The sequence below is a fragment of the Orcinus orca genome, chromosome 8 (assembly GCF_937001465.1).
Source record: "Orcinus orca chromosome 8, mOrcOrc1.1, whole genome shotgun sequence".
NCBI lineage: Eukaryota > Metazoa > Chordata > Mammalia > Artiodactyla > Delphinidae > Orcinus > Orcinus orca.
Window position 1 is genome coordinate 35,049,858 of NC_064566.1, and position 25,684 is coordinate 35,075,541.

The following is a 25,684-nucleotide window of genomic DNA, read 5'->3' on the forward strand; positions in this document are numbered from 1 at the left end:
CATCCAGAGGGCCTCAACACTAGAAACCCACTGTACTGGTTACGTGAGACCTTATCCTCTTTCCCACGAGATTATCTCACCCAGGATAAGATTCCTGACACCTATGAATTTTAAAATACGATACTGAAAGAGGAAAAGAGAAAGTGTCCACATCTCCTCAGTGCAGACTTCTCAGACTGCGGCAGGGACTCTACCAAATGCCTTAAACAGACTATTTCATATAACCTCACAATAATAATATGCAATAAGTAATACTGATAGCCCTTTTTTAGTGGTGAACTGAAGCTTAGAAACATTATGTATATCTGATCTAATCTCATGGATTCTGGTAAACAGTGGAACCCAACCGAGACTGACCTAGAATGACGTCAGAGGGTGTGTTCTTACTCCTATTTTGTTTATTCTCTTCTCACCTTAGGTGCAACAAAGATGTTGAAAGGAATATATAAATCAATGCCCATCATCAAGTAGGAGAGTACGGTTTATTACCCACAGAAGAACATAAGGTATTTAGCCTTGCATGTAATCTGTTAGATTTAATTGCCCTTGAACACAGGTAATACGAGCTAGAGGCAACAGGTTATTGGAAAGTGTGTAAAATTTGGATTCAGTCATGCATGGGTTAGAACCACAACTCCACTACTGACTGGCTGAGTAACACTTATACACATCCTCATGTATGTTCCCTAGGGTGGGACTAGTTGCCTCACAAGAAATAACAAATGCAAAAGGTTGGGACTCATAATCCATGGGTAGTGGGCGGAAGTTTCACTTCACAGAGGCTACGTAATTCATGTCAGATCAAGTAGCAGAACACAGGCCTCTGTCCTTCCGTCTAGAAGTCTTTACACTATCCCAGGCTGCATCTTTATAGTCCAAATCGCTGTTTGTGAACAGAAGGCATAGCTCCCTACAATTATATTGAGATGACTTGAAAACTTGCTCTGTACCAAGGAGATGAGAATGAAAAATGGTTTCAGGTATTTTTCCAGATGTCTGAAACCTGGCAAAATGGTGAGCCTGGCAGGACCATGGACAGGGTTTTGAAATTGCTCCAAAGAGGTCTGAGAGTTCAGTGACAACTCCATTTTGGAGCCACTGAGAAGTGTGTCACATCTTTAGTTCCATTTCTCCATCACGGCTGAAAAAAATAAAGTTGAGCGGGTGGAAGTGAGAAGAGGAGGGGAACGAGATACTATAGGTTAAGCAGCTGAACCCAAGGCTGAGCTGCTTTAAACATGAATGATCTCAGTGCTGGTGGGTTTGGGCTCCTCCCATTCTCCGGCGCAATGCCTATCCTCTGCCATTCTCTATTTCTGGAAAGAACCAGTGCAAGGAATAGTTCCTCAAACAAATTTATACTCATCTGACTTCAATGAAATTTTTTTTTTTTTTTTTTTTCAATGAAATTTTTAAGAGGATCTGCATCTCTCCTTTTTTGGTGGGTTCAACTGGATGGGCAACTCAGAGAAAACTCAACTCCTAGTACTTCCCTTTTGTATGATGCCACAAAAATCCTGCTTACTCTTTCCTGGGCACCTGTTAGCTACACAACAATAGCAGCAACATTAATAACAGAAGCTGCTATTTACTGAGCATGCGCCATGTGTCAGACAGCCTGAGAACGCTTGTGCTAAGAAAAGTTAAATAACTCTCCTAACTGCTGTGAATTTGCACTAATTCTCCTCCCAAATGCCCTCCCCAGAGTCCTGTTATACCTGGCAAGGAAATATCCTCTTCTCCACTTAGATAATGGAGCTACTATCCACCCTTGTAAAGACTCGTACAAAAATTTTCTCCATGACAGAGGTGAGCAGAGCAGTAGCAAATAGAACACTGGTAGAGCTCCATCAAAATTGGGGCAAGATTTAAAATTTGGAAAAATAGACAAGTTCTTTCTTCTGACCATTCTTTTTACTTGGTGGATGGACAATATACTCAGGGTAAACTACTACCCTCTGCCTATATATCTACAACGTCTTGAAGCACAGGGAAAAAAAGAGAATAAATTATCCTGCAAAAAGTCGTTTCCCTTTAGGAAAGGTTAAAAGGCCCCCAGTCATTGAGAAAAATGAAGTTCTTTTCATGAATTTTAAATTCTCTTTATGTTAAGCTTTTAAAAAATCATTTCTTATTACAAATATAATTTATATTTATTGTAGAAAAATTAGAAATTTCGGATAAGCAAAATAGAAAAAAATAACTAGAAATTATACTGTGAATGCACAATACTGTTCAACTTTTTTGCTATTCATTGATTACCCAGAAATAGAAACAGACTCACAGGTACAGAGAACAAACTAGTGGTTCCCCAAGGGGAGAGGGCTGGGAGAGGGGCAAGATAGGTGAAGGGGGTTTAGAGGTACAAACCACTAGATATAAAATAAATAAGTTACAAAAACATAACGTACAACACAGGGAATATAGTCAATATTTTATAATAACTTTGTATGGAGTATAGTCTATAAATATGTCAAACTACTAGGTTGCACACCTGAAGCTAATATAATATTGTTAAGTCAACTATACTTTAGCAAAAAAAAGAATTTTCTAATTACAATAAACCCAAAGTACTTCTAGAACTCCTGAAGAGATGCTTTAAAAATGATTTTCTGTCTCCTAAAAAATGCTTATATTTATATTTAGAAATATAAATATTTATATAAATATTTTATATTTTAATATTAGACATATAGATATATAAATTTTTAAAAGCCTGCTTAAAATGCTGCAAATATCCTACAGTGCACAGGACAGCCCTCTGCAATGAAGAATTATCTGTCCAAAATGTCAATAGTGTCAAGGTTAAGAAATCCTTCATTAGACAAGCTTGCTACCTTATATTTAATCTCTACTTGTTGCTTGCAAATTTGCTTAATGCTAAGTAGAAAACATTCACTTCTTAGAGGATGATCCTATGCTATTTTATGGTAAGTAACATACCTCTGGATTTAGTGTAACTCTTTGATTTTATATTTGAAAAGTCTCTAGGACGAATCGTATTGTTTCATTTTGTTTTGTATTTGGCTCCTTTACGTCAGTGTGGCATGATATCCTTTTAGCTCTCTAGGATTACAAAGAGATTTCACTGGCGGACCTTTTCTATCCTAAGAGTAACACAACTACTCTTCTTACTGGCTCTTCACTCATCTCTCTCTTTACACATCTCCATGTTAGATGTGAAACCAAATCAAAGCTAAGGGCACAGAGAAGGAACAAAGGGTAAGAGAAGAGCCAACGTAATACGTTGTCCAGAAACCAAGGGAGGTAAAATGTTTGCTTATCTTGAGTGGGGTTATGAAAAGTGTACATTTACTAAAATCTTATCAATATAAAATAAATGCAGAGTTGTTCATCTCTGTGTTACACATCAAACGTGAGTGGAATTTTCAACTTCATTATGTTTCAGATAGGCATTTTCTTTTTCAGTGATTTAGCTGAATATACTTGAATTCTGAAAGGCTATCACAAGCAATGAATAAAACCAGTAACGGGGGACGGGGGGCGGGGGGGCGGGGGCAAAAGAAACATTTTTAAAACTAAATGTAAGTGGATTCTATATAGCTCAAATGGGACCATTTAATTAGCCCTAAAATTAAAACAAACCAAATATGACATTTAATGTAACCATGCCATTAGACATTCACAATGCATTTGTATTTCCCCTTTGCACCTTGTGTCTCAAGGTATCTAGCATCACTATTCAATGTCAAGTGGAATTATTTAATGTTTATTGCTGACAGTGAGCACCACAAAATAATTCTGACAAGATATGGAACAGGTTTTTAGTATTTGTCCTATAATTCACCTAGATCCCTTGCACACAAGTGATTGGAAAAACATGTACTTTACGCTATCCATAAAAAAATCTCATAGAACTAGAATATTGGCCAATATTAAATGGAATCGTTTTGCTACAAATGGAGGACAACATCACATACAGAGAAACCTTATTTTATTCTTTTTTTTTTTTTTTACCTTATAGCAACTGTATAAGTTTTCAAGAGTAAGTAATTCTCAATCTCAACTTTAATATTTATCTAGGAACCAATGACCTGCCAATGTCTGTCTTACTTTTGCCTCTGGTCTTGATTTTCTCCTTTATCTCGCTTTTTCCTGTTCCACGTTATGGACCAGAATGTAAGCACTGATTCAATCAGCCACTTATTGAGCAGAGCAAAGGAGAGAGGTCAAATCAGCAAGCCATCAGAAACCATAACTGATTCTTCCTGGGCTGCCACCGACTCAGGCCCTGGTCTAAGATCAATGCTCTCCTCCAATGCTTTATGATGCAAAAAGAATAAGAACTTTACAGTAGATACTCTGGTTAAATATCACTATGACAATATAAAAATGACTGGTTTATAACAAGCAACCCGAGGTGCTTGGTGAAAGTGCAGGCTCATGGACCCTCCCCCAGATATTCTGATTCACCAGGAGCCCAGATTTTACAGGAAGTTCATCATTATCCCTTTGAAACACATGCAAGGGTTTAAAATGTAGTTTGTGGAATACAAGTTGAGTTTTATTCTCAGTTCTAATAGGGGCTCTGTAGCATTGCTTAAGTTACTTAATCTACCCAAGCTTTAGTCTGCCATCTATAAAATGAGCGTAATAATATCTATCTCTTTTGTTTGTTCTTAATATTAAAATGATCATTTAAAAGGTCTCATGCATAATTAGTACATGATAAATGGTATATCATTAGTAATATCAGAATCCCTCACCATCAGCATTACCATCATCACCATTCTGTCTCCATTAATTCCTGTATTCTAATTTTAGGGAAACATAGCAGTTTTGGAGGAAATACTGAGAAACCTTTAGATTTTTTTTTTTTCATTTTAGAAAACCGAATTAAAATCAAATGCACTGCAATATGGTTATGTGTGCTAAGTTACTTTGCTTTTGACAAGAATCCTTCAGTTCCATGTGATAATTCTCTCATGCTGCTCGGAGGCGGAACTTGGCTCTATATGTCTTTTTTTTTAAAGACAAACCAAGTAATTATTATTTAATAAATGTGACCTGATTTGTTGATAATATCACAAAATATGGAAACAATGATGCTCATTGTTGATTTCCTTGTTGAATAATTTATGTAGTTAAATTTTGACATGTTCTTAAAAGGATCAGGCTGCCTTATAAATACACAGGCAGCGCAATGTAATATGTCAAACGAGTTGGGGTATAATAAACAGGCTCATTTAAAAAATTTATTATTTAGGGCTTCCCTGGTGGAGCAGTGGCTGAGAGTCCGCCTGCCGATACAGGGGACATGGGTTCGTGCCCCGGTCCGGGAGGATCCCACATGCTGCGGAGCGGCTGGGCCCGTGAGCCATGGCCGCTGAGCCTGCGCGTCCGGAGCGTGTGCTCCGCAACGGGAGAGGCCACAGCGGTGGGAGGCCCGCGTACCGCAAAAAAAAAAAAAATATTATTTAAATTCAGAAACCTTTAACATGAAGGCAAGGAAGCAAGAGCTTTGCTTAGATCTTTGGCATTAGATGAAAACATACTCCCCCTCATCTAATAATAGGGATAAGGACTATAGCACCATATTGCCATCGTGCTATGCTCTACTATGAGAAGTGTCCAGTGTGACATTCCAGACTCAGAAACACATAACACAGTGATTTTAACCTAATGAAGCTCATGGGAAAATACAATGAAATACTCAGTTTCACATGGCATAAACCTCTTGTTTGCACTGATACATACACTGCCACTTTGGCACTGAATGTCGATTTCATTTACACACAGGTAGGAGGACTTCTCCAATTAATAAAAGAGCTAGATTTCACTAAATAGTGCCCAGTGTAAACACTACATTTACTGCAAATAGAAAGCTGTACATAATGGAATCTTACCAATACTAATTGGCTTATATTATCAGGTCCATGAATGATAATGTTCCTAGTAAACCAATATTATAATAAAATCCCAAGCACACCAATAAACCTGCTGCTGGGGTTATTTAATGTGCTTTTTCACAAGGAGCATGTGGTTCTCATTTAGATTCCGTGGGTGCTGCAGATTGCTAGAACTCCAGTGGTTGCCTGTGACGCTACCCAATAGAGGATTAAGTGGAGCTGGTCAGTTTGTCAGCCTTTATCTCTAATTAGCACTAAAAATGCACACTGCAAACGGAGGCAGAGAAAAGACTCGACCTTGCTAAATTAGAGACGCTGGAGGGAGGGCAAATGAAGCTCTGTTTTCAGAAGGAGGATGCCTATTACACAGTCATCAAAAGGTACCCAACCTTAGGAGAGCCACATCCACCATCAAGACATAATGTATTAAGTCAACCCGCAGTACTATAGCTCCAGAGGAAGAGCCTCCATTCTCTCTGAAGCCTAGTCTCTCTCTCTCCCCCCAACCCCAACACACACACACACACACACACACACACACACACACACACACACACAGAGACACACACCAGATGAGGTTACCTTTCTCGCAGCGGCTTCCTGTGAATCCAGGAGGACAGACACATTTGTTAGGAGCCACACATGTTCCACCATATCTGCAGCCCTCTTCGCAGAACGCTGTCACAAAAAGATAAGGGATTTCTCTTAGATAAAATGGCAATAAGGAAATTCATGGTAAATAGCATGGGCATTGAAACAATTCTTTCATTGTTGCACAGGGAATACATATCTATGTTGACATATTTAAAAGTCACGGTATACAAAAAGAAATAAATGAAATAATACCTATTTCACTGGTTTACATCAGATCAATTGAAATAATGGATATAAAGTATTTGGTGCTAAATGGTAGCTAGTATGAAGAGCTCTTACAGTTGCTATTAGTATGATTATTGATATATTTGAAATCAAAGAATCAATTGAGGAACTAGAAAGGACAGGGTTAGGATAAAGGCAAAGGCATTTAAAATACTGTTTTGTAGATACTCTTTCTTACTAAGCATTTTTATTACAATAAAAATACTTTTACATTTTTTTAAAGATTTTCGGTAGTCAAAACAATTTTGAAGGACATAATAAATTTAACTAAGTGCTTACTTTTGAATATTTAAGATGTTTCCAACATTTCTATAATAAAAACAATGCCTTGTCCTTATAGACAAAATGTTTAACACATCTCAAATTATTCCTTCAGGGAAAGTGCCTCAATGTACAAATCCTATTTCAAGGGGTATAGACTTGATAAAGCTTTTTGATAAACATCGCAAAGTCATCCTAAGGCCATCTCCACACTACCCTGCTAGCCTTAGATTAGTTCCCCTTATTACACACTAGCAGAGCATATTTCCATGCCCCTTTCCTTTGCAGTTTTAAATATAAATGTTCATTTACGCATAATTGATTACCATCTCCTCTTCCATCCACTGGACTGCAAGACCTATCATGGCAAGTACTGTGATTATTTTTGCTCCCCGTGGCACCATAGTCTCAGAATCTGAGGCCACAGTAGATGCTCAAAAAATATTTGCTGAATGAATTAGTCTGTATTCTGCAGGTTGTTCTGACAGGAAAACACTTGTTCTCACAACTGTGCAACAGTTCCATCTGAATAAGTTATTATCAAACCCTGCTGGATAACCAATAATTTTGTGTTAACCTGCAAAATTTCTCATTAATGAAGATGACTGCAACTTGTTAATGCAGGATTTCTTTTATTCACATGAGAGCTCGGTGAGCAAATGTTTTGATTTTTAATTGCAGTTGGAAAATGTCACCCTGGAAAAATGTCATGGTTATGTTTTGGTATCATCACATAAATAATATGGGTCTAACTTTAAAAAGCTCCATTATGTCTTTAGATAGCTGAATGCTAGTTCAAGTAAATAGAACTTCTCACAATATTGTCATTTTCCACATCATTTGATGTCCCTTGGATGATTTAACATTCTGTAGTTTAGCAATTAATTGTGAGCTCCTCTGTTTCTGCCAGAAGATATATAGTGTGTATCTTGGTATTCGAATACCATTTCCTATTTCCAGCATCTCAGTACCCTGAGACTAAGAAAAAAAAGCTTTAGACAATATCTACCTTGGTATGTTCATCAGAAACCAAATGCATATAAATATATGTATACAAATGTATATGAAATCTCTTGTCCCCCAAATCACACATTGTGGGCTCTGGTGACAAACATTTCAAGTTAGGTATTTAGAGTAGAGCTCTGCATCGAAGTTAACAACAGAACAAGAAAAATTTTTTGCAAGCTAAGAATGACAGATGTAAATCTGGTAAAGAAAAGTTTCAAGTGGCACCCAAAGAAGGCAGGGGCTTGGAAGCAGGAAGCTCAGTCTGGGTTTCTTTGTGGCACAAACAGCACTTGATCCAGATCTGTGTACACACATGTGCCCGCGTGCGCGCACACACACACATCAGCAGACATGGTTAGGAGACTTGGTGTTGTTTTATAATACACGTGTGCTCTTGATTTACCCACCTCTTAAACAGAAATGATAACAGATTTTGTGAAGAAAGCATATGTTTGTGATGTTCTAAGAATGTGCAGATAGAATAAATAGGATGCCATAAGGATAAAATGAGTCAATATTTGTAAGGGACTTAAAATAGTGTTTGGCACATAGTGTTAAGTATTTCGTAAATAAAATTAATTGGTTATGACTGTGAAACTTGTACAAATTGTCTAATACGCAGACAACATAAACCCATCCTATAAGGTGTTCAGCTTCACCAAGATGGGTTTAAGGCAACCCTTTTTTTTTTTTTTTTTTTTTTGCGGTACGCGGGCCTCTCACTGTTGTGGCCTCTCCCGTTGCAGAGCACAGGCTCCGGACGCGCAGGCTCAGCGGCCATGGCTCACGGGCCCAGCCGCTCCACGGCATGTGGGATCTTCCCGGACCGGGACACGAACCCGTGTCCCCTGCATCATTAGGCGGACTCTCAACCACTGCGCCACCAGGGAAGCTCACAACCCTTGTTCTTTGTGCTTGATTTAGTTTCTCTAAAGAGTAGTAGTAGCCCTTATCATCAAATATCAGATGGGTGTTACTGTTTCCAAATAAAAATGGTGAAATGGGGACTCAGAAATCAAGTGCCCTCTGTAAGCTGCACAGATGATAAGCAGCAGAGCCAATTCAAACAAAGACTTCTTTGGCTTCAAAGTCTTACCTCCTCTTTATAAGATACAGTGCAGATTCCCCTGCAATCTGGTATTCACATAGGCAGGTTTATTCCCTTTTTGAACAGTCTCATAAGGGCTAAGGGAACTGACTACAAATTGGAAGAAAACAATATCTCCCAAATTTCACACATTGCATTGAAGAAGGGGTGTAGGGAGTTGTGCAACTTCATGCACCTATTACTTAAACTCCATTTTTGTCCATTTTAAGTCACATTTCACCCAATTGCACATACTGCTTCTATTGGAACTTATCTGGAATAAAGAAATTCACTGCCTACTTGAACCTTAGGTAATATGCCGAAAATTTCAAAAAAAACACAAAAGCAAATTAAAAAGGAGCATGTCATCCAAAACTTAAGCTACTCTGGAGAAATCAAGATCAGTGTGAGTTTTCTTTGAAACCTCATAAAACATCAAAACACACTATTGGATCCTAGTCTAAAAATTGTGCACACATTTATATCTGGATAGGCCCTTCTGGATCAACTATGAACCTAGCATTTCTTCTGGTACTCATAGGACCTATAATTTGCACAGCATTACTTAGTTGATGGCATAACCAGAACAAGAAGCCAGGTCACCTACTATACCTCTTTCTAGCTTATGAGAAGACAGGATGGTAGAAACCACATGGTCCAAATCCTTGCTCTGTATGTATTAGCTGTGTGACCTAAGCAAATAATTTCACTCCTCTGGACCTCAGTTTTCTCAAGAGCAAAGCAATAATGATAATAATGAAAACACCATGCTGTGCAGGTTAAATTAAACTACCAACGTAAACCACCCAGCACAGGGCACTGCAAGTGGAATAAGCTTAAAACTGGATGTGACTGTCTTAACTTACCACCAGGCCTTTGCTTTTCCAAATACCAGTACTATAACGCACCAGTTCCTCATCTAGATTCTGGAGATGCAGCGGTGAAAGATCCCTATGCTATGGTACTTATTCTTTAGTAAGGGCTAATTGTCCCTCCTTCGTTGACTTGGTGACCCCAGCAGTATCATGTGGTTTGCCATGGGACTTGGAATCATAGCTCTTTTGCAAACTCAGAAGAACTCAGGCATCACGGGTATGTCACTCCTTTGTCAACCACTTTCTAGATTCCAAAGTATGGCCTGTAGACCGCAGATATTCAATGAGATTACAAACTTGAATCCGTCATTATAATGGCATTTGTTATTAACTGCTACCCTGGGGGAGATATTGGATCAGATCAACTCTAAAATGGTATGATTCTATTTTTGAAAGGACTCTTCCTGCTGCGCAATAAAATAAATTAAAAAATTCAAAACTGAGGGAGTTTATCCAAAGAAAGACTACTTTTTTTTTTTTTTTTTTTGCGGTACGCGGGCCTCTCACTGCTGTGGCCTCCCTCTCCCATTGTGGAGCACAGGCTCCGGACGCGCAGGCTCAGCGGCCATGGCTCACGGGTCCAGCCGCTCCGCGGCATGTGGGATCCTCCCGGACCGGAGCACGAACCTGCATCCCCACATCAGCAGGCGGACTCTCAACCACTGCGCCACCAGGGAAGCCCAAGACTACTTTTTATATTTAAAAAATTATTAGCATGTGAAACAAAACTTGGACTTTAAGGGGAACAGAATGAGAAACTGGGTTTGCGGACGCCAGGTTTGTGGATGCCTAGTATTATCACCATGTGCTCAATTTGACAAAAATAGTTTTATACTAATAAAAAAAGTAACAGCCCTCCAAGTTCTAAACACTTGGTATGATACTCTTAAAGTATAACTGGCATATATTTAGTTTCTAGGGACACCCTGTATTCTGAAAAAATAAGGAAACATATCAACACCATCTGGTAGAAGTAAACCCTTTTCCCTCCCTCCTGGTTTCCTTGAGAAAGCATTTTCCTTAAGCTCATTTCTGCCCTCTCTTTGCCAGCTTTTCTCATTCTGTCCCTGGGGAGGTAGAGAGATTTATTCTATTGGTAAATTTGGAAACAATATATATCAGGATGATGTCCCTTGGGTGGGAGAAACAGGAGAATGGGCTGAGAAAAACTATCATTAGGAGTGAGTAATATTTACATTTCTAGTTTTATTTTGGATGGTGAGTTAGTAGGTGTGAATTTCATTATTAAAAATAACTATCAAGATATCAAAATAAATAAAAGCTGGCCACCATGGACCAATGGTTACAAGGTGTCATAAACCAAAGATTATAATTAATTTGACTATATGCACCTAAATTCCAAAGGGGGGAGAAAATATTTAACGTCTGGTCACGCTCAGTAAAACTCCATGCCTACCTCGCTTCTCTCTTGGGAGTGAGATGCCTTCAAATGGTATCAATTTTCCTTACTTCCCTGATGATGCCTTTCTCCCTGGGATTCAGTGGGTAAGCTGGTCTTATTCTGTGTTTATTCTTAGCAAACCAGCTTGACTTACAGACTTAAACTCATGTTCTCCAATCCAGCCTTGTCAATAATAAAGGTGAGATCACCCCCCTCCACCATGTCTGCTTTGTGGTTTATTCCTCACCTTGTTCAGAACATAATATTCATCAAAGGTCCCCTCAAACATTTTGGTTGTTACAAGATGGCAGGTAGGGTCAGTGTGCTACTGGCATTTTGTGGGTAGAGGACAGGGATGTTTCTAAATATCCTACAATGCACAAGACAATCTTGCAGAGCAAAAAAATGATCTGGCCCAAAACATCAGTAGTGTTGCAGGTGAGAAACTCTACTCCGACTTTATACAATTAAGTCTATGGAGTACCTCCATGAGTAAAATTAGGTTATTTTAATCCCTTTTTGCATCCTCCCAAAGTCTCCCCTCAAGAGTGTAAAATATAAAGGTAAGGTGAAAACCATCCAGATAGCTACCCTGATATATAAAACCAAACATCCAGATGTCTGCAGTTCTCACTTTTCATCATTCTGGCCTCAAGCACACAATATACTGCATAACTTAAATACTTAATTATTGGCCCCTAAATCACCTTCACTCCTATCACTTACTATTTGTGTTTGTATCTGCGGCTCTGCTAGCCTTTTCCACTCTTCTTTTCAACAGTATTAATAATAATGACAACAATAGTGACAGTCAATTCCATTTATCGAAGACCCATTAAGTACCTTATAGACCTAATATTCCATTTCATCTTCACAGCAATGCTGTGCATTTCTCACGCTATTCTCCTTTTCAGATGAGAAAGCTAGCTTAGAGAAGTAAGGTGAGTTACCAAAGGTCGCACCACTACTGAGTGGCATCCTGGGTTTCAAGCTCAGTCCTAACAACGTCACTAAGCAGTCTCCATTTAGGGGTTAGCCACCTACTCTGTGTAGATAATGTGCTGAGTGCTGAGAAGTCTAAAAGGAGACATGAAAATTGCCTCCATGCCCAAGAAGCTCACGATCGAGTAGCAGAGAATGGCACATATAAAACCAAGCACATTCAAATATGATCTGTGCCCCTGTAGCAGTACGAATAAAGTACTGAGAGAACGTGGAGAAGAACGTGATTAACTGTGCCTGGTGCACCTGGGAAAAGCTTTGCAACAGCTAGCATTTGAGCTGGGCCTGGAAGAAGGAATGGGATTTTTGCCAGGTGGAGAAGCACAGGGAAAGAGACAGTTCAGGTCATGGTTTTGTCCTGCAGAAAGGTAACAAATAAATGAAGAAAATGAACAGGTGCTGATAGCTCACATCAAGGTTAGAGACTGAACATTAGAACAGAACACAGTAAGCCATGTGGGCAAGCAGGGGCGTTTTACAATCTGTGAGCCATCCTCTCCGTCATGCCATCTCTCATCCACTTTCCAGATTTGTTACTTACATTAAGGTACAATAGTGTCTTGCCTGGGTATCTGCATATAGACTTTTCCATTTTTATATCCATTATTCTAGTTGGTTTAAAACAGTGCTTTGCTGATCTTTTTTATTACACTAAATAGTTAGCAATAAGTTTTACATCAGAAACCCCATACGTACACACACAGACAACCAGAAATATAAAATGTACTCTTAGTATGTGTAATGCGTTCTGGTATTTTCTATCATATTGCCTTGCATTATACTGTACTGTACTGCCTTCCATGTATGGTATTGTATTATATTCTGTTGTACGTAATTTATAAATGCAGCTATGAACCGATGATTTGCTTTCCCAACCCACTAAAACTGCAGTTTAAACCATGTACTTGTTTCATACATTCTTGGTGATAGCCACATTTTTCTAGTCCATAGCATTTTGTGATAGGATGTGGGCATAGAGTCACTTTTAGATTAACCTTGAAATCTTCACATTGAGATGTTGGTTTTAGCTCTAGAAAGACTGAAAAGATAAAATGTCTACAAGTGTTATTTTCTATGGATGTAGTTACAACTGAGATCATATGGCCTGCAAAGCTGAAATATTTGCTCACTAGGCTTTTATAGAAAATCTGTTACAGAAGATGAACTAGACAGGAGTGGCATAGCTTGAAGGGAGAGATAATGCATCCTTCTGCATTTGGGGGGTGCTATATATGTGTTTCTATAACTGGACTATGAGATTCTTAAGGGCCATGGTCATGTTCATTGCAACTCTGCCTTCCTCTATATCATCCTGAACTCTGGTGATACTGAACCCATATTTCTTGGTAGAGTAATTTAATTATATAGAGAAAATAAAAAGTTTGAGAAGACGGTTTTGTGTACAAACTAACTATATCGTGAAATTTGAGGTAAACATTTGACCAAGTCAGATCATTCCAGCTTTACAAATTTATCAGTCATCTACTGTGTGCTTGACACCAGATACTCCAAAAAGATATGATCCCTGTTTTCCAGGATCTGGGATTCTAACACAAGGATTCTCCCTGAGGGCAATGTCCCCCGCAGGGGATATTTGGAAATGTCTGGAGACATTTTTAGTTGTTACAGCTGGAGGAATGCTACTGGTGGGTAGAAATCAGGGATACTGCTAAACATCCTACAGGCACAGGGCAGCCTCACAACAAAGAATTATCCAGCTCAAAATGTCAGTATGATGAAAGTTGAGAGAAGACAGTCCCTTAATTTAGTAATTAATAAACACTTATTGAGTACCCTCTGTACCAAGGATTATTCTGAGAACCAGGGCTCAGACAGATAAAAACATGTCAACATATGGGTTTATATTCTAGCGGGAAGATACAGAATAACAAAATAAACATGTCAGTGAGATGGCAAATTAGATGATGACAAGTGTTATGGTCAAAAATAGAGCAGACCAGGGGGATATGAAGTACGCCAGCGGGGAAGGTTGTAATTGAACAGGGTAACCACGGAAGGCACTAAGACAGTGGCATTTGAGAAAAGACCCAAAGAGGAGAAAGAGTGAGCCATGCAGTTATCAGGCAGAAGAGTGCTCCAAGCAGAGGATACCACAAGTGCAAAGGCCCTAAGGAGCAGATTGCTAGGATCGCATAATGCTTTACAGATCCTAGCAATACACAAAACCAAAAGGAGGCAGAAAGAAGGAAAGGGTTGTTTCTGCCTGGAAGGTCAAGAATGGCTCCAAAGAAGAGCTGCTGCCTCAGCTGAATCAGAAAAATAAATAATAAACCATCAGGCAGCTTGGGGCCAAGGGTGTTAAAGTCAGGAGGAAGGAACAGTGTCTGCAAAGGTACAGAGGCATGGAGCACAACTGAGTGGAACTAAAAGAGGCTTCAGCTGCCTGGAAGAGGGGCTGTGAGGAACGAGGAGTGGGGGGGATTAGCTGGGATATCATGAACGCAGGATGTGTGCTACTTCACAGACAGGCCACTTCTGCTCTGCCTGTCTCACCAGATACCCACTGGTCTTATGAAGGATTTAGGACTGCCAATATTATCTTATTTTTCCCCAACTCACTTTCATTCAGAACAAGAGTGGTCTCTTTCTTAGGGAGGCAGAATCAAAATATTGAATATGAATTCATTTTTATGATTTTAAAATCTCTGAAATGTAGAACTGGAAGAATCATCTAAAAGGGAGAACAACTCAACAGGAAATTACTAAGAACTTGGGAATGAGGGATATTCAGCCTCTGGGGGGTGCCCCTGGGGGGTGGGGTCAATCACTGACACATCACCCAAACAACCGGGGTGCCTCGGTAAGTCTTTCAGGACCACCTATGGCTCAGTGAGCGGTTAAGAGCATGACTCTGGAAAGAGAGACCTAGGTTCCAGTCATGGTTCCAGCCCTTATTAGCTGGTTGATTTCTTTTCCTAGCTTTACTGAGATATAATTGACATACAACATTGTGTAAGTTTAAAGTGTACAACATGCTGGTGTGATACATTTATATATTGCAAAATGATTACCATTGTGATTATTTTTGGAAAGTTCCTTCATCTCCTTGAGCATCAAACTTCTTTCTAACTTTCTTTCTAATTTTTATTTTTTATTGAAGTACAGTTGATTTACAATGTTGTGTTAGTTTCAGGTGTAAAATGATTCAGCTATATACATATATATGTATATACATATATATATATATTCTTTTTAACATTCTTTCCCCTTACAGGTCATTACAAAATATTGAATGCAATTCTCTGTGCTACACAGTAGGTCCTTGCTGCTTATCTATTTTATATATAGTAATGTGTATATGTTAATCCTCCCCCCATTTCCCCTTTGGTAACATAAATTTGTTCTCTATGTCTGTAAGTCTACTTTTGCTTTGTATTTAAAGAAAAAAAAAAAAGATACAAATGAACTTATATTCATACTCCTTACCTGTATAACTAGGTCACTAAGAGAACCTACATCATACTGATATTACCGGGCTTAAGTAAGATAGTGCAGGTAAAGTACTTGACATAATGCCCACACATCGTAAGCACTCGGTAAATGTTAGTTCTTTTTAAATCTGTCAATCTCTTTCTCTCCAGGTTAATTAATATAGTACAGCATTTTCTTTCAAATATCAAAACTCTTCACAGCCTACCTTCCCTAACCGGTACACAAATCGATGGCAGAGTTTGAGAGCTTGTTGAGCACTGGAATCAATAACAAAGAAAATGATGAACGGGATTAAGACAAAAACCCAAGAAGAGGAACAGAATGAGAGATGGTGTTCAAATTTCCAAAAGCAAAATTCAGGAAGTTAGTTCGGGACTCCCTACAATGTACAAACTAGGGCAACAGTCAAATTACATCTTTGCAACAAAAACTCTGAAAGCAATTCAAAATTTGGTGTTCAGCGTTTAGTGGAGCATTAGGAAATGGGAGCCTGCAAGTGCTAGCTGTGAAAAGCAGTTGAGGAGAAAGCCTGGGGTGCGAGGGTCAGAAGGTTCCCTGCTGCACTGCCATACTGGAGCCCAACACATCTATTACCCCTGGAGGTCACAGTCTAGAGACTTCAAGAAATAAATTCCAGCAAGCTCTCCCAGGAAAAATCACTATGTGATTTTTATATAACTGCATGGAATTAGACGTTAAATCTTGAGTGAGATACGGATCCCAGCTGCAGTGACAGAAGCTGGGTAATTCGGGTGGACCCAAGTTCTCAAGAGAGCTCTTCAATTTCCCACCTCCATCTTGGAACTTGAACAGTTTCCCAGATTTGTAAAGAGTTTTAAGCTTTTGTTTTAGAAAGTGCTTCATAAGAATCTTGAATGGTGATTTGTAATGGTACCTTCATTCTGTAAATGGGAAAACTGAGAGGAGAGAAGTAGATGACCTGCTCAAGAGAAAGTTAATTAGGAAGCAGAGACAAAGAATTTCAGGCTCTGGGATTCTAAAACAGCATCAGGTATCTGAGAAGTGATGCCAACTTTACCCAATGGGTGAAAACTAGTTTGGGGATTTAGATTGTGGGGAGGGAAGGAGAGAAGGTAGAAATAAGGGAGGAGAGAAGGATGAAAGCATAAAAAGAATAGAGGAATGAAGAAGAATTAACTTAGCAATCAGACCCTGCAGCAAACACTGCTCTCTGCACCCACACTCTGTAATACCTACCACAGACAGACACCTAGGCTGTCAGATGAGAGGCTTTCAGAAATGGGCACCATGACTGCTGATCTCACATCTGCCATTTTCTAGCTGTGTGACCTGGGGCTGATCTAGAAATATCAGTGAACTTTATTTCCCTCACGACAAAATTGAAAGAAAAATACCCTCCTCATTACATGGTTGTTATGAGGAATAAAGGTCAAATGCTTAGTCCCAGGTACTCAAACGATTTTAATTATTATTATTAGTTACATACTTATATACACAGTGGGGAAACCCATTTGAGGACAAACACACTGATGTGGGGAACCAAGGGTAAATGAAACCCTAATTCACAGGGCTATCAGGCTACATTTGTATTTTGTTGAAAATGTACTGCTTTTCAGTTCCATGCTGGAAGGTCCCGACCAATGAATCCAGAGTTAGAATTATTAATTATCATGTTGTAGAATGCAAAGGAATTCCAAAGAGTGCTGCTTGCTGGTGGACTCAAAACATATATTTGACCTTTCCTTGGCTGCCTTCAAAGTCAAAACCCAGGGTCCTCTTAAGCGAGCCTGCCTGATTAATGGCTGCTTTCATGTTCATACACACCCACCGGGCCTCTAGCCTTCACCACCGCCTGGTTATCTGTATGGTCTAGATGTTTTGCTATATCTCATCTACAACACGAGCTGCCCTCATTCTTCAGCCAGTGTTCCTTTTGAAATATTTAAGCTCAAATCCCTCTAAACGTATTTCTAATTTATAGCCAGCATGGTACAGGTAAAAAGAACACAGCCCCTGGAATCAGAGAAACCTGGATTAAATCACTAGCTGTGTGACCTTCCGCTAAATTACTCACCTCCTCTGAGCCTCTGTGGGCTCACTTGTGAAATGAAGACATAAATACCTCTTCATCAAATTTGTTTCAAAGTTAAATGACAATATAAACATGAAAGCAAGTGGCACAGAGCCTGATACATTGCCTTCCTCTCCAGATTTGTCCCTTGCCACTTTCACTGGCTGCCTTACCGCCCCAGGCACAGTTCCCCACACAGGCTGAGCTTGCTTTTGTATCCATCTGGTTAGCCCACATGATGCTGCCTATGAAGAGGGTAAGCAAGATGCTGTGGCTACTATTTCCTGAGGGTGTTATAAAGGAGTTTTCATGGCGTCCAACTTTCTGCCCAGCTGAGGAGCTGCTCCCAGCTCAGACTCTCAGCTGGAAGGAAATCTGCTCATGCAGAGAATTTTTAAATATCTCCTCTATACCCACAGTGTGCAGAGACTGTTCATTCTGATCAGTGTACTATGATCCCAGCAAGGAAATGACAGGTACAGAGTACGAGGTTAGAGGGACAGAAAGACAAGATGGGGCATCTCACAGCCCAGCCAGCATTTGCAAAATACACAGGAGAGAAGCAGAGCCTCCCTCAGAAGCCATTTGATAACATTTGGGCCTCAAGGACTATAATCTTTCCTTGGATAATTGTAAGAAGTAAAAAGGGAGTTCAGGTTAAAAAAAAAAAAAAGTACTTGGCAACCCCAATTTTTTGTTTGCTCATTTGTTTTTTCAGTGAGAAGGAACATGGAATGAATATCAGAACCCACTGCAGGCCTCAGTCATCTCTTTTCTATAATATTACACTTGAAACTTGTTTTTTTTAAATAAAGCATGGGTTTCGAAATTCCTATCAAACATTTTCATTTCTTTTATAAAGTTCACAGTTAAAAAAAAAATCTAAGAATCGTTGATCCAGGCATTCAAAAACCAGCAGTTGAAATCTTACTATGCACCGAGTACTCTGCTAGGCAGTTAACATATAACAATGATCAGAGCGGACAATGTCTCTGATTTTATGATGCTTACCTTTTAGTGGGGGAAAAACAAGCAAACAAGCAAAAGTACAAAAATTCAGATAATAGTAAGTGTTACGGGGAAAACTAAAGCAGAGTAAGGGAGATAAGTGTTAGGAGAGGGGTTAATACCTACGTAGGGTAGTCATAAAGGCCTAATAAATTGACATTTGAACAGACACATAAAGGATGAGAGAGAGCAGACCAGGCAGACAAGGAGGGTGATGAGTGTTCTGGGCAAAGGGAACAGCTCAGTGCCAAGGTGCTGGCACAGGCCCTTACCCAGCACCTTCTGGCACGGCAAGCAGGCCAGGTGAGGCAGGGGCTGAGTCACAGGAGATGGCAGCAGAAAGGTCATGGAACCTCTCTTCTCTTACCATCTTTAGGACACTTAAGGACTTTGGCTTTTTGCTCTGAATGAAATAGCCGTTGGAATGTTTTGTGCTACAGAGTGACATAATGTCACTTAGGTTTTAACAGGATCTTTCTGGCTGTTGTGTTGAGGAAAAATAGACCATGGGGTGGAAAAGGCGACAATAAAAGCAAACAGACCACTTATAAAGCTATTACAATAATTCAGATGAGAAACCGACGGTCCCCTAAACTGGTGTGATAGAAGTGGAGGCGTGAGAGGAGTCAACAGCTCCCCCAATAATCTATGGACCAGGTAGACTCCGCAGAGTAGAAGCAAGAACTTTGTCCAAAGGAAACAAACTGGGTAAGTAACATGTCTCTTGCCCTTCTTCTACAGAGTTATGAATTAGGGAGGCTTTTTTTCTGGCAATAAAATGGACTACGCTTACATGTATTTTTTCTGCCTGGAATTCTCTTCCCCATCGGTAAATTGGTTAACTCCTCCTTGGCCTCCAATCTACAGCTGAAATGTCTCCTGAACTGGGAAGCATTTTATGTTGGATAACCCTCTTTCACCCCAGGCCTGCAGTCTAGTTTAAAGGCCTGTATTAGTTTCCTAAAGCTGCTGTAAGAAGTTACCACTGACTGGTGAGTTAACACAGACAAAAAATATTACTCTCTCTCTGTCTGAAATCAAGGTTTCAATGGGGTTCATGCCTTCTGGAGGCTGTGGGGGGAACGTGCCCCGTGCCTTTCTCCCAGCTTCTCTGGCTGCCAACAGTTCTTGGCATTCCCCGGCTTGTAGCTTCCTAAATCCAATCTCTACTTTCATCTTTCTATGGCCTTCCCCAGGGGGGCTCTGTCTCAAATCTCCCTCTCATTTCTCTTAGAATGACACAAGTCATTAGATTTTGGGCCCCCGCTAAATCCAGGATGGTATCACCTCAAGATCCTTAACTAGATCTTCAAAGACCCTATTTCCAAATAAGGTCACATTTACAGGTATTGGGGGTTAGGGCATGGACATATATTTGGAGGGAGTCACTATTTAATGCACTATAAGGTGCCTCCTGTATTCCTCCAGAGACATTTCATCACTTATCATACTCTCCTAACTGTCTTCTTACCAGTCTGTCTGGCCTAAGAGATTTGAGCTTTTCAAGTATGCACATCATGTCTTTCATCCCTCTGTCTCCAGTTCCGCACCCAGTTCTTGGCACATAATACATAAGCAATCGCTCCTTGCTGAATAAATTAATTACAAATCACAGAGCAGACTCCTAAAACCAGCAAAAGATTTAGCTGAATGTCACTAGGCACTTTAAACTTCCTGTTATCATTGGAGAAGATACTCAGGTGGCTTCTACTGGCCTGTTACAAGTGCTTTGGCTTCTATTTTCTTCTTCAACAGAACAGAATATACAGTATAAATGAAATTTTATACCTATGCATTGGGCAATGGAGAAGAAAAATTCTGAATCATAAGAACAATACTAGCGGCTTTTGAACTTTTAAATAAAATCTACCTCAATAGTTAAATCATTTCCTCTTCTTTCCTAACCATTCATGGTGTTGGTATTTACCATTTGCTATTTTTCAAAAGAGGAATCAGGAACTTGCAACATCCAGAATGATACCATATCCAAAATTATACCCAAGAAATTACTGGAATGGAGAACACTGTCAAAGCAGTAAGCACAAGAGAAAACATCTAGGTAACCAAATGAAGTGAATGAGATTATCATCCAAAAGGGTGTTTTGATTGTATCTCAAATTAGGAATAAAAAAGGAATTGATGATCATTAGATATAAAATCGGAGAACCTGAGAAGCAGTAGATAGAAAAGACATGGAAGGAAGAGAAGTAGAGATTGGCTACAGCAGCAGAAGCCATGTCAAAGACTAAAAGCAAGGAGTTGAGGACTTAGGACATTTCTTAACATGAAGATGAAAAGAGCATATGGAGAGAGGGGATAGAGGGAGTTCCAGTCTCTCAGACTAGGAGTCTCCTGAGATGACAGTAGCAACCTCCTGGGCATGACGGCAGAGATGCCTTACTGTCTATCAGATTTATAAATTCTACAGACTGTGTCAAGGCAACTGATGAAAGAACTAAGTCTTATTTCAAGAGCTGCAGAGTAAACAGTAATGCTTATAGTCTAGCAGATTGTGAGACATTAAATAAAAGGCCAAATCACTTCACGTTCATTTTTTCAGTTTCATAGGACATTACTATAATCAGTAATACTGAGACAGAGCCATACTGAGGACACATTGACCAACTGAGGGCCTTAGTCTGATGCTTGATTATTTCTAAATGTTGTAGACAAAGAAACTAAAACATATAGAGGTTAAGTAACTTACCCCCAAATCATCCACATGGTAAAGGGCTTATGAGTAGGGTTTAGAAAGATAAACAGGAGTTTTCTAGGTAAGTAACATGGCACCAGATATTTTAACAGGGTGAACTGAGGGACAGGCCTTTTAGTGCACGTAGTGAAAGTTTGCTGTTTTTGCCTGTTCAGCATTCACTCCCCATTAACAGTAACACGATGTGTTGTTTTATTTCAGGAATCTCTCTTATCCCTACTCTCAGTTTGTGTGGATTGGGTTGAACTCATTGCATGTCCCAATTCTAAGTATGGAAATATATAATTAAGCCAATTCAAAAAGACCATTTTCTTGATGCTATCATAGTGTTGGAGGTGGTAGGAAGTACTCTCGTTCCAATGGAATTGCTTAGGTAATATAAATCTGGAACTGCCAGTGGTCATCTTTTCTTCCACTTGAGAGAACTGGCCTAAGAAAGAAATCTAACACAGAAAAATTCAGACTGAAGGGAAGGGAAAAGAGAGACAGACGTCTTCCTTATACTAATTTGGAAATACTGAGTCCAGCAGTGCCTGATCTATCCCTGGATTGTTAGTTCCAGGAGCCCATAAATTCCCTGGTATGTTTAAGCCAGTTTGAGTTGGGGTTACATCGCTTCCAGCTGAAATATTTTTTACTAAAACAGCAAAAAAAAGAGGCTTCCTTATGCTGGGAACTTCAATTAATTCAGCATGGGTGGAACCGAAAATGCTAAGAAAAAAGGGGCAGGAGATGAGGCTGGAGACAGAAGCAGACTGTGAGTCCAAGTGGGTAAGAGCTGATATGATGTGAAGGTGCCTGTGACTGCTAGGACCAGTGGTACAGACCTCACAGTAAGGTTTTAAATGCTTTATGAACAATTCAGAGCATACCAACGGCCACACTGGAGAAACTGCTCTGAAACAGGAAGAACTTACTGAGAGAAGACATCTTTTTTCAGGAAGAAAATTTAGAGCAGTCAGCAAAGCCACACTGCCCCAGATGCCATGCAGCACTTACACGGCATGCTCTAATAGACAAGGCACAGTGCAGGGGTGTGAAATATGATGGCTTGGAATGAAACTGGAACCTGTGATCAGAAGATAGGTGCATGTCCCCAGCATCTCTCCCCAACCAGACAGCAACTGGGTGGCCTTAGAAAAGTCACTTAACATGTTGGAAATGGAGGGAGTGACCCCCACTCTGTCAACTTCCAAATAAGATACAGATATGCCAATGTTTTGGAAACTGTAAAGCTCTATGCAAATGTCCACTACTGTTAATGTTGTCAGATGATCAGGGATTGGGTGTGAGCTTTTTTTTTTTTTTTTGGAGGGGGGGTACGTGGGCCTCTCACTGTTGTGGCCTCTCCCGTTGCGGAGCACAGGCTCTAGACGTGCAGGCTCAGCGGCCATGGCTCATGGGCCCAGCCGCTCCGCAGCATGTGGGATCTTCCCGGACCGGGGCACGAACCCATATCCCCTGCATCGTCAGGCAGACTCTCAACAACTGCGCCACCAGGGAAGCCCTGGGTGTGAGCTTTGACACTCATTTTCTATATCATCACGAGCAGGTCATTAAACCCTTGGGATCTCATTTCACTTCTTTCTAAGAAGAGATCAAACTCCGTGGTGTTGGATGTTGGATGTTGTTGGATACTACAACAGTATTTCGATAATTCTCCAACTATGCATTTTCCCTTTGTGGAAAAGAGGCAAATAGCTCAGTTTAACAAAGTCGTTGGGATTTTTCCAGAAGGCAAAAGCCATACTCCTTCTAAGCCAGAGCCCAATCACCTGTCAGTTCCACAGCCAGCAGCACCTACAGCTATGATACTGCAAACAGAAGCAGAATTCCCAGTGTTAACTCTGAACAGCACATGGGTTAAATCTGCATCGACTATTTGGTTTAATAAAGCAGTTAGTTTGCTATGCATTCTTTGAGAAAGACTTACATAAACTTTGTTAAAATTAAACTCCTGGCACTTAACAGATTAAATTATAAGGGAAATTCACTTAGGGTTGACACATCATTCCCTGGAGAAGCGGAATAACTGAGGTGCTCATAATACAACAACTATCATTGCATAGCATTTTCAAAGCCCAAAATTGCTTTGAAATTCACTGAGACACTGTGATGAGGCAGGCAGGCAGGTAGGCAGGCAGGCAGGCAGGCATTATCCCCATTGTAAAGGCAGGAAAACTTAACGCTCTGGATGTAACCTGACTCAGACCCAAAATACGCAGTAGGAGGAACAGCTGGAATTTAAATTCTGGGTCTTTTGACTTCCAAGTTTCTTTCTATTAGGCTATATTCCCTCTTGGTACCAACTCTCCCAGGGTTACCATTAGGTGCCACTGCTCTTCCTTTTGTGTTATGTGCACAGAGGAGACTGATGAATTTTTGAACTGGAGAAAAGAAAAGAAAATTGTTACAAAGGGCCCAAACCAGCTGAATGTCATAAGCAGAGTTCAGATGAATTTGTTGTCTGGGTTTACACAACCAAATACACATCATGCAATCCTCTAGCTCCTATACCAAATTTCAGGCCCAGTGCCCACATGTGTGATTGATGGAACTCAGTTAATACTGCTCTCTGCTGCCTGATTTCTTAGAGACACCAAGTTACCTCAGCATGTTACAGCTGCCCTGAAATCTCTCCACTGGCTTCTGCTACAATTGGGTATTGATTGAAAAATTCTATTACTGTACTTAGTCACACAGCTTTCAATAAACAGGTTGCAGATGGCACTGTGGCTGGTTTCAAGGAGAGCTGAAAGACCCAAGGGTAATGGAATACCTGAGAAAATTAGCAAGAAGCCTTAGATGCTCAGGCAGGATACACGGATCTCCTTTTTAGAGTGTAAACTGTTAATTTAGGAAGTACTGACTCACTTTTGGTCCTCAAATGAGGCATGCCAGCTGGATACAGAATTGAAACTGTTTAACAGCAACCCGACTGTACTTCAAATAAAAACAAGAATAAGCACTTGGCATGTGATGGTTCGGAGGGGCTAACACACTCCTAGTTCAATTAACATGTATTGAGCAACCCTTCGATCCCAGGCACCAAAACAGGTGCTGAAGATACCAAGAAAGATAAGACATGATTGTGATTTCCATTATCAAGAACTTACCAACTACAAGCCACAGGCCAAATCTGGCCTGCAATCTATTTTTGTAAATAAAGTTGTATGGGAACACATTCAAGCTCCTTAATTTACCTATTATCTTTGACTGCTTTTGTGCTACAACGGCAGAGTTGACTAGTTGTGACAGAGACCATGTGCCCCAGAAAGCTAAAATATCTATTACTTGTCTCTTTACCAAAAGAGTTTGCTGACTTCTGGGTTAGACTACTGTGGGAGCAACAGGTGGTAATGAATGATTTCAATGTAATATCTTAAGTCCTCATAATCAGAACACATGATGATAAGGAACCATTAAAGAAGGGTACCTAATCTTTCCTTAAGTTGCCAAGAAGAACAGCTGCATTAGCAGTCTCTGAAAGAATGAGATGAGTTGGTGAGGTAAAGAAAGGTAAGAAAAGAGAGGGAGGAAACACAGCAGAAGGGCCGGCTAAGCAAAAGTGCAAAGTTGTAGAACAAGAAGATCATTCGTGTGCATGGGAATGCAACCTCCATAGGAGCAGCTGAACTATGCAAGTTTCAAGAGGAAGGTAGGAGCCTGTATGTCAGGCTGCAGGGTCTGGGCTTTGTCTGTAGGCTATTCCAGGCTACTGAAAAGATTAAACAAGGGAATAAATGATCAAATTTGTATTTCGATGGAAACACAAAAGACCCCAAATAGCCAGAGCAATCTTGAGAAAGAAAAATGGAGCTGGAGGAATCAGGCTCCCTGACTTCAGACTATACTACAAAGCTACAGTCATCAAGATGGTATGGTACTGGCACAAAAACAGAAACGTAGATCAATGGAACAGGATAGAAAGCCCAGAGATAAACCCACACACATATGGTCACCTTATTTTTGATAAAGGAGGCAAGAATATACAATGGGGAAAAGACAGCCTCTTCAATAAGTGGTGCTGGGAAAACTGGACAGCTACATGTAAAAGAATGACATTAGAACAC

The 25,684-nt window shown here is 40.0% G+C and overlaps 1 protein-coding gene across 2 annotated transcripts in view; it reads right to left on the bottom strand.

The window, feature by feature from the left end:
- The window catches only part of NELL1 (neural EGFL like 1), an 868,290-nt gene that overhangs the window by 207,986 nt on the left and 634,620 nt on the right, over nt 1–25,684 (bottom strand). For both annotated transcript variants that reach the window (XM_004263922.4, XM_004263921.4), the window contains exon 15: nt 6,453–6,548. In XM_004263922.4, the coding sequence (XP_004263970.1) occupies nt 6,453–6,548 (96 nt within the window). The remainder of the gene's footprint in view (nt 1–6,452; nt 6,549–25,684) is intronic.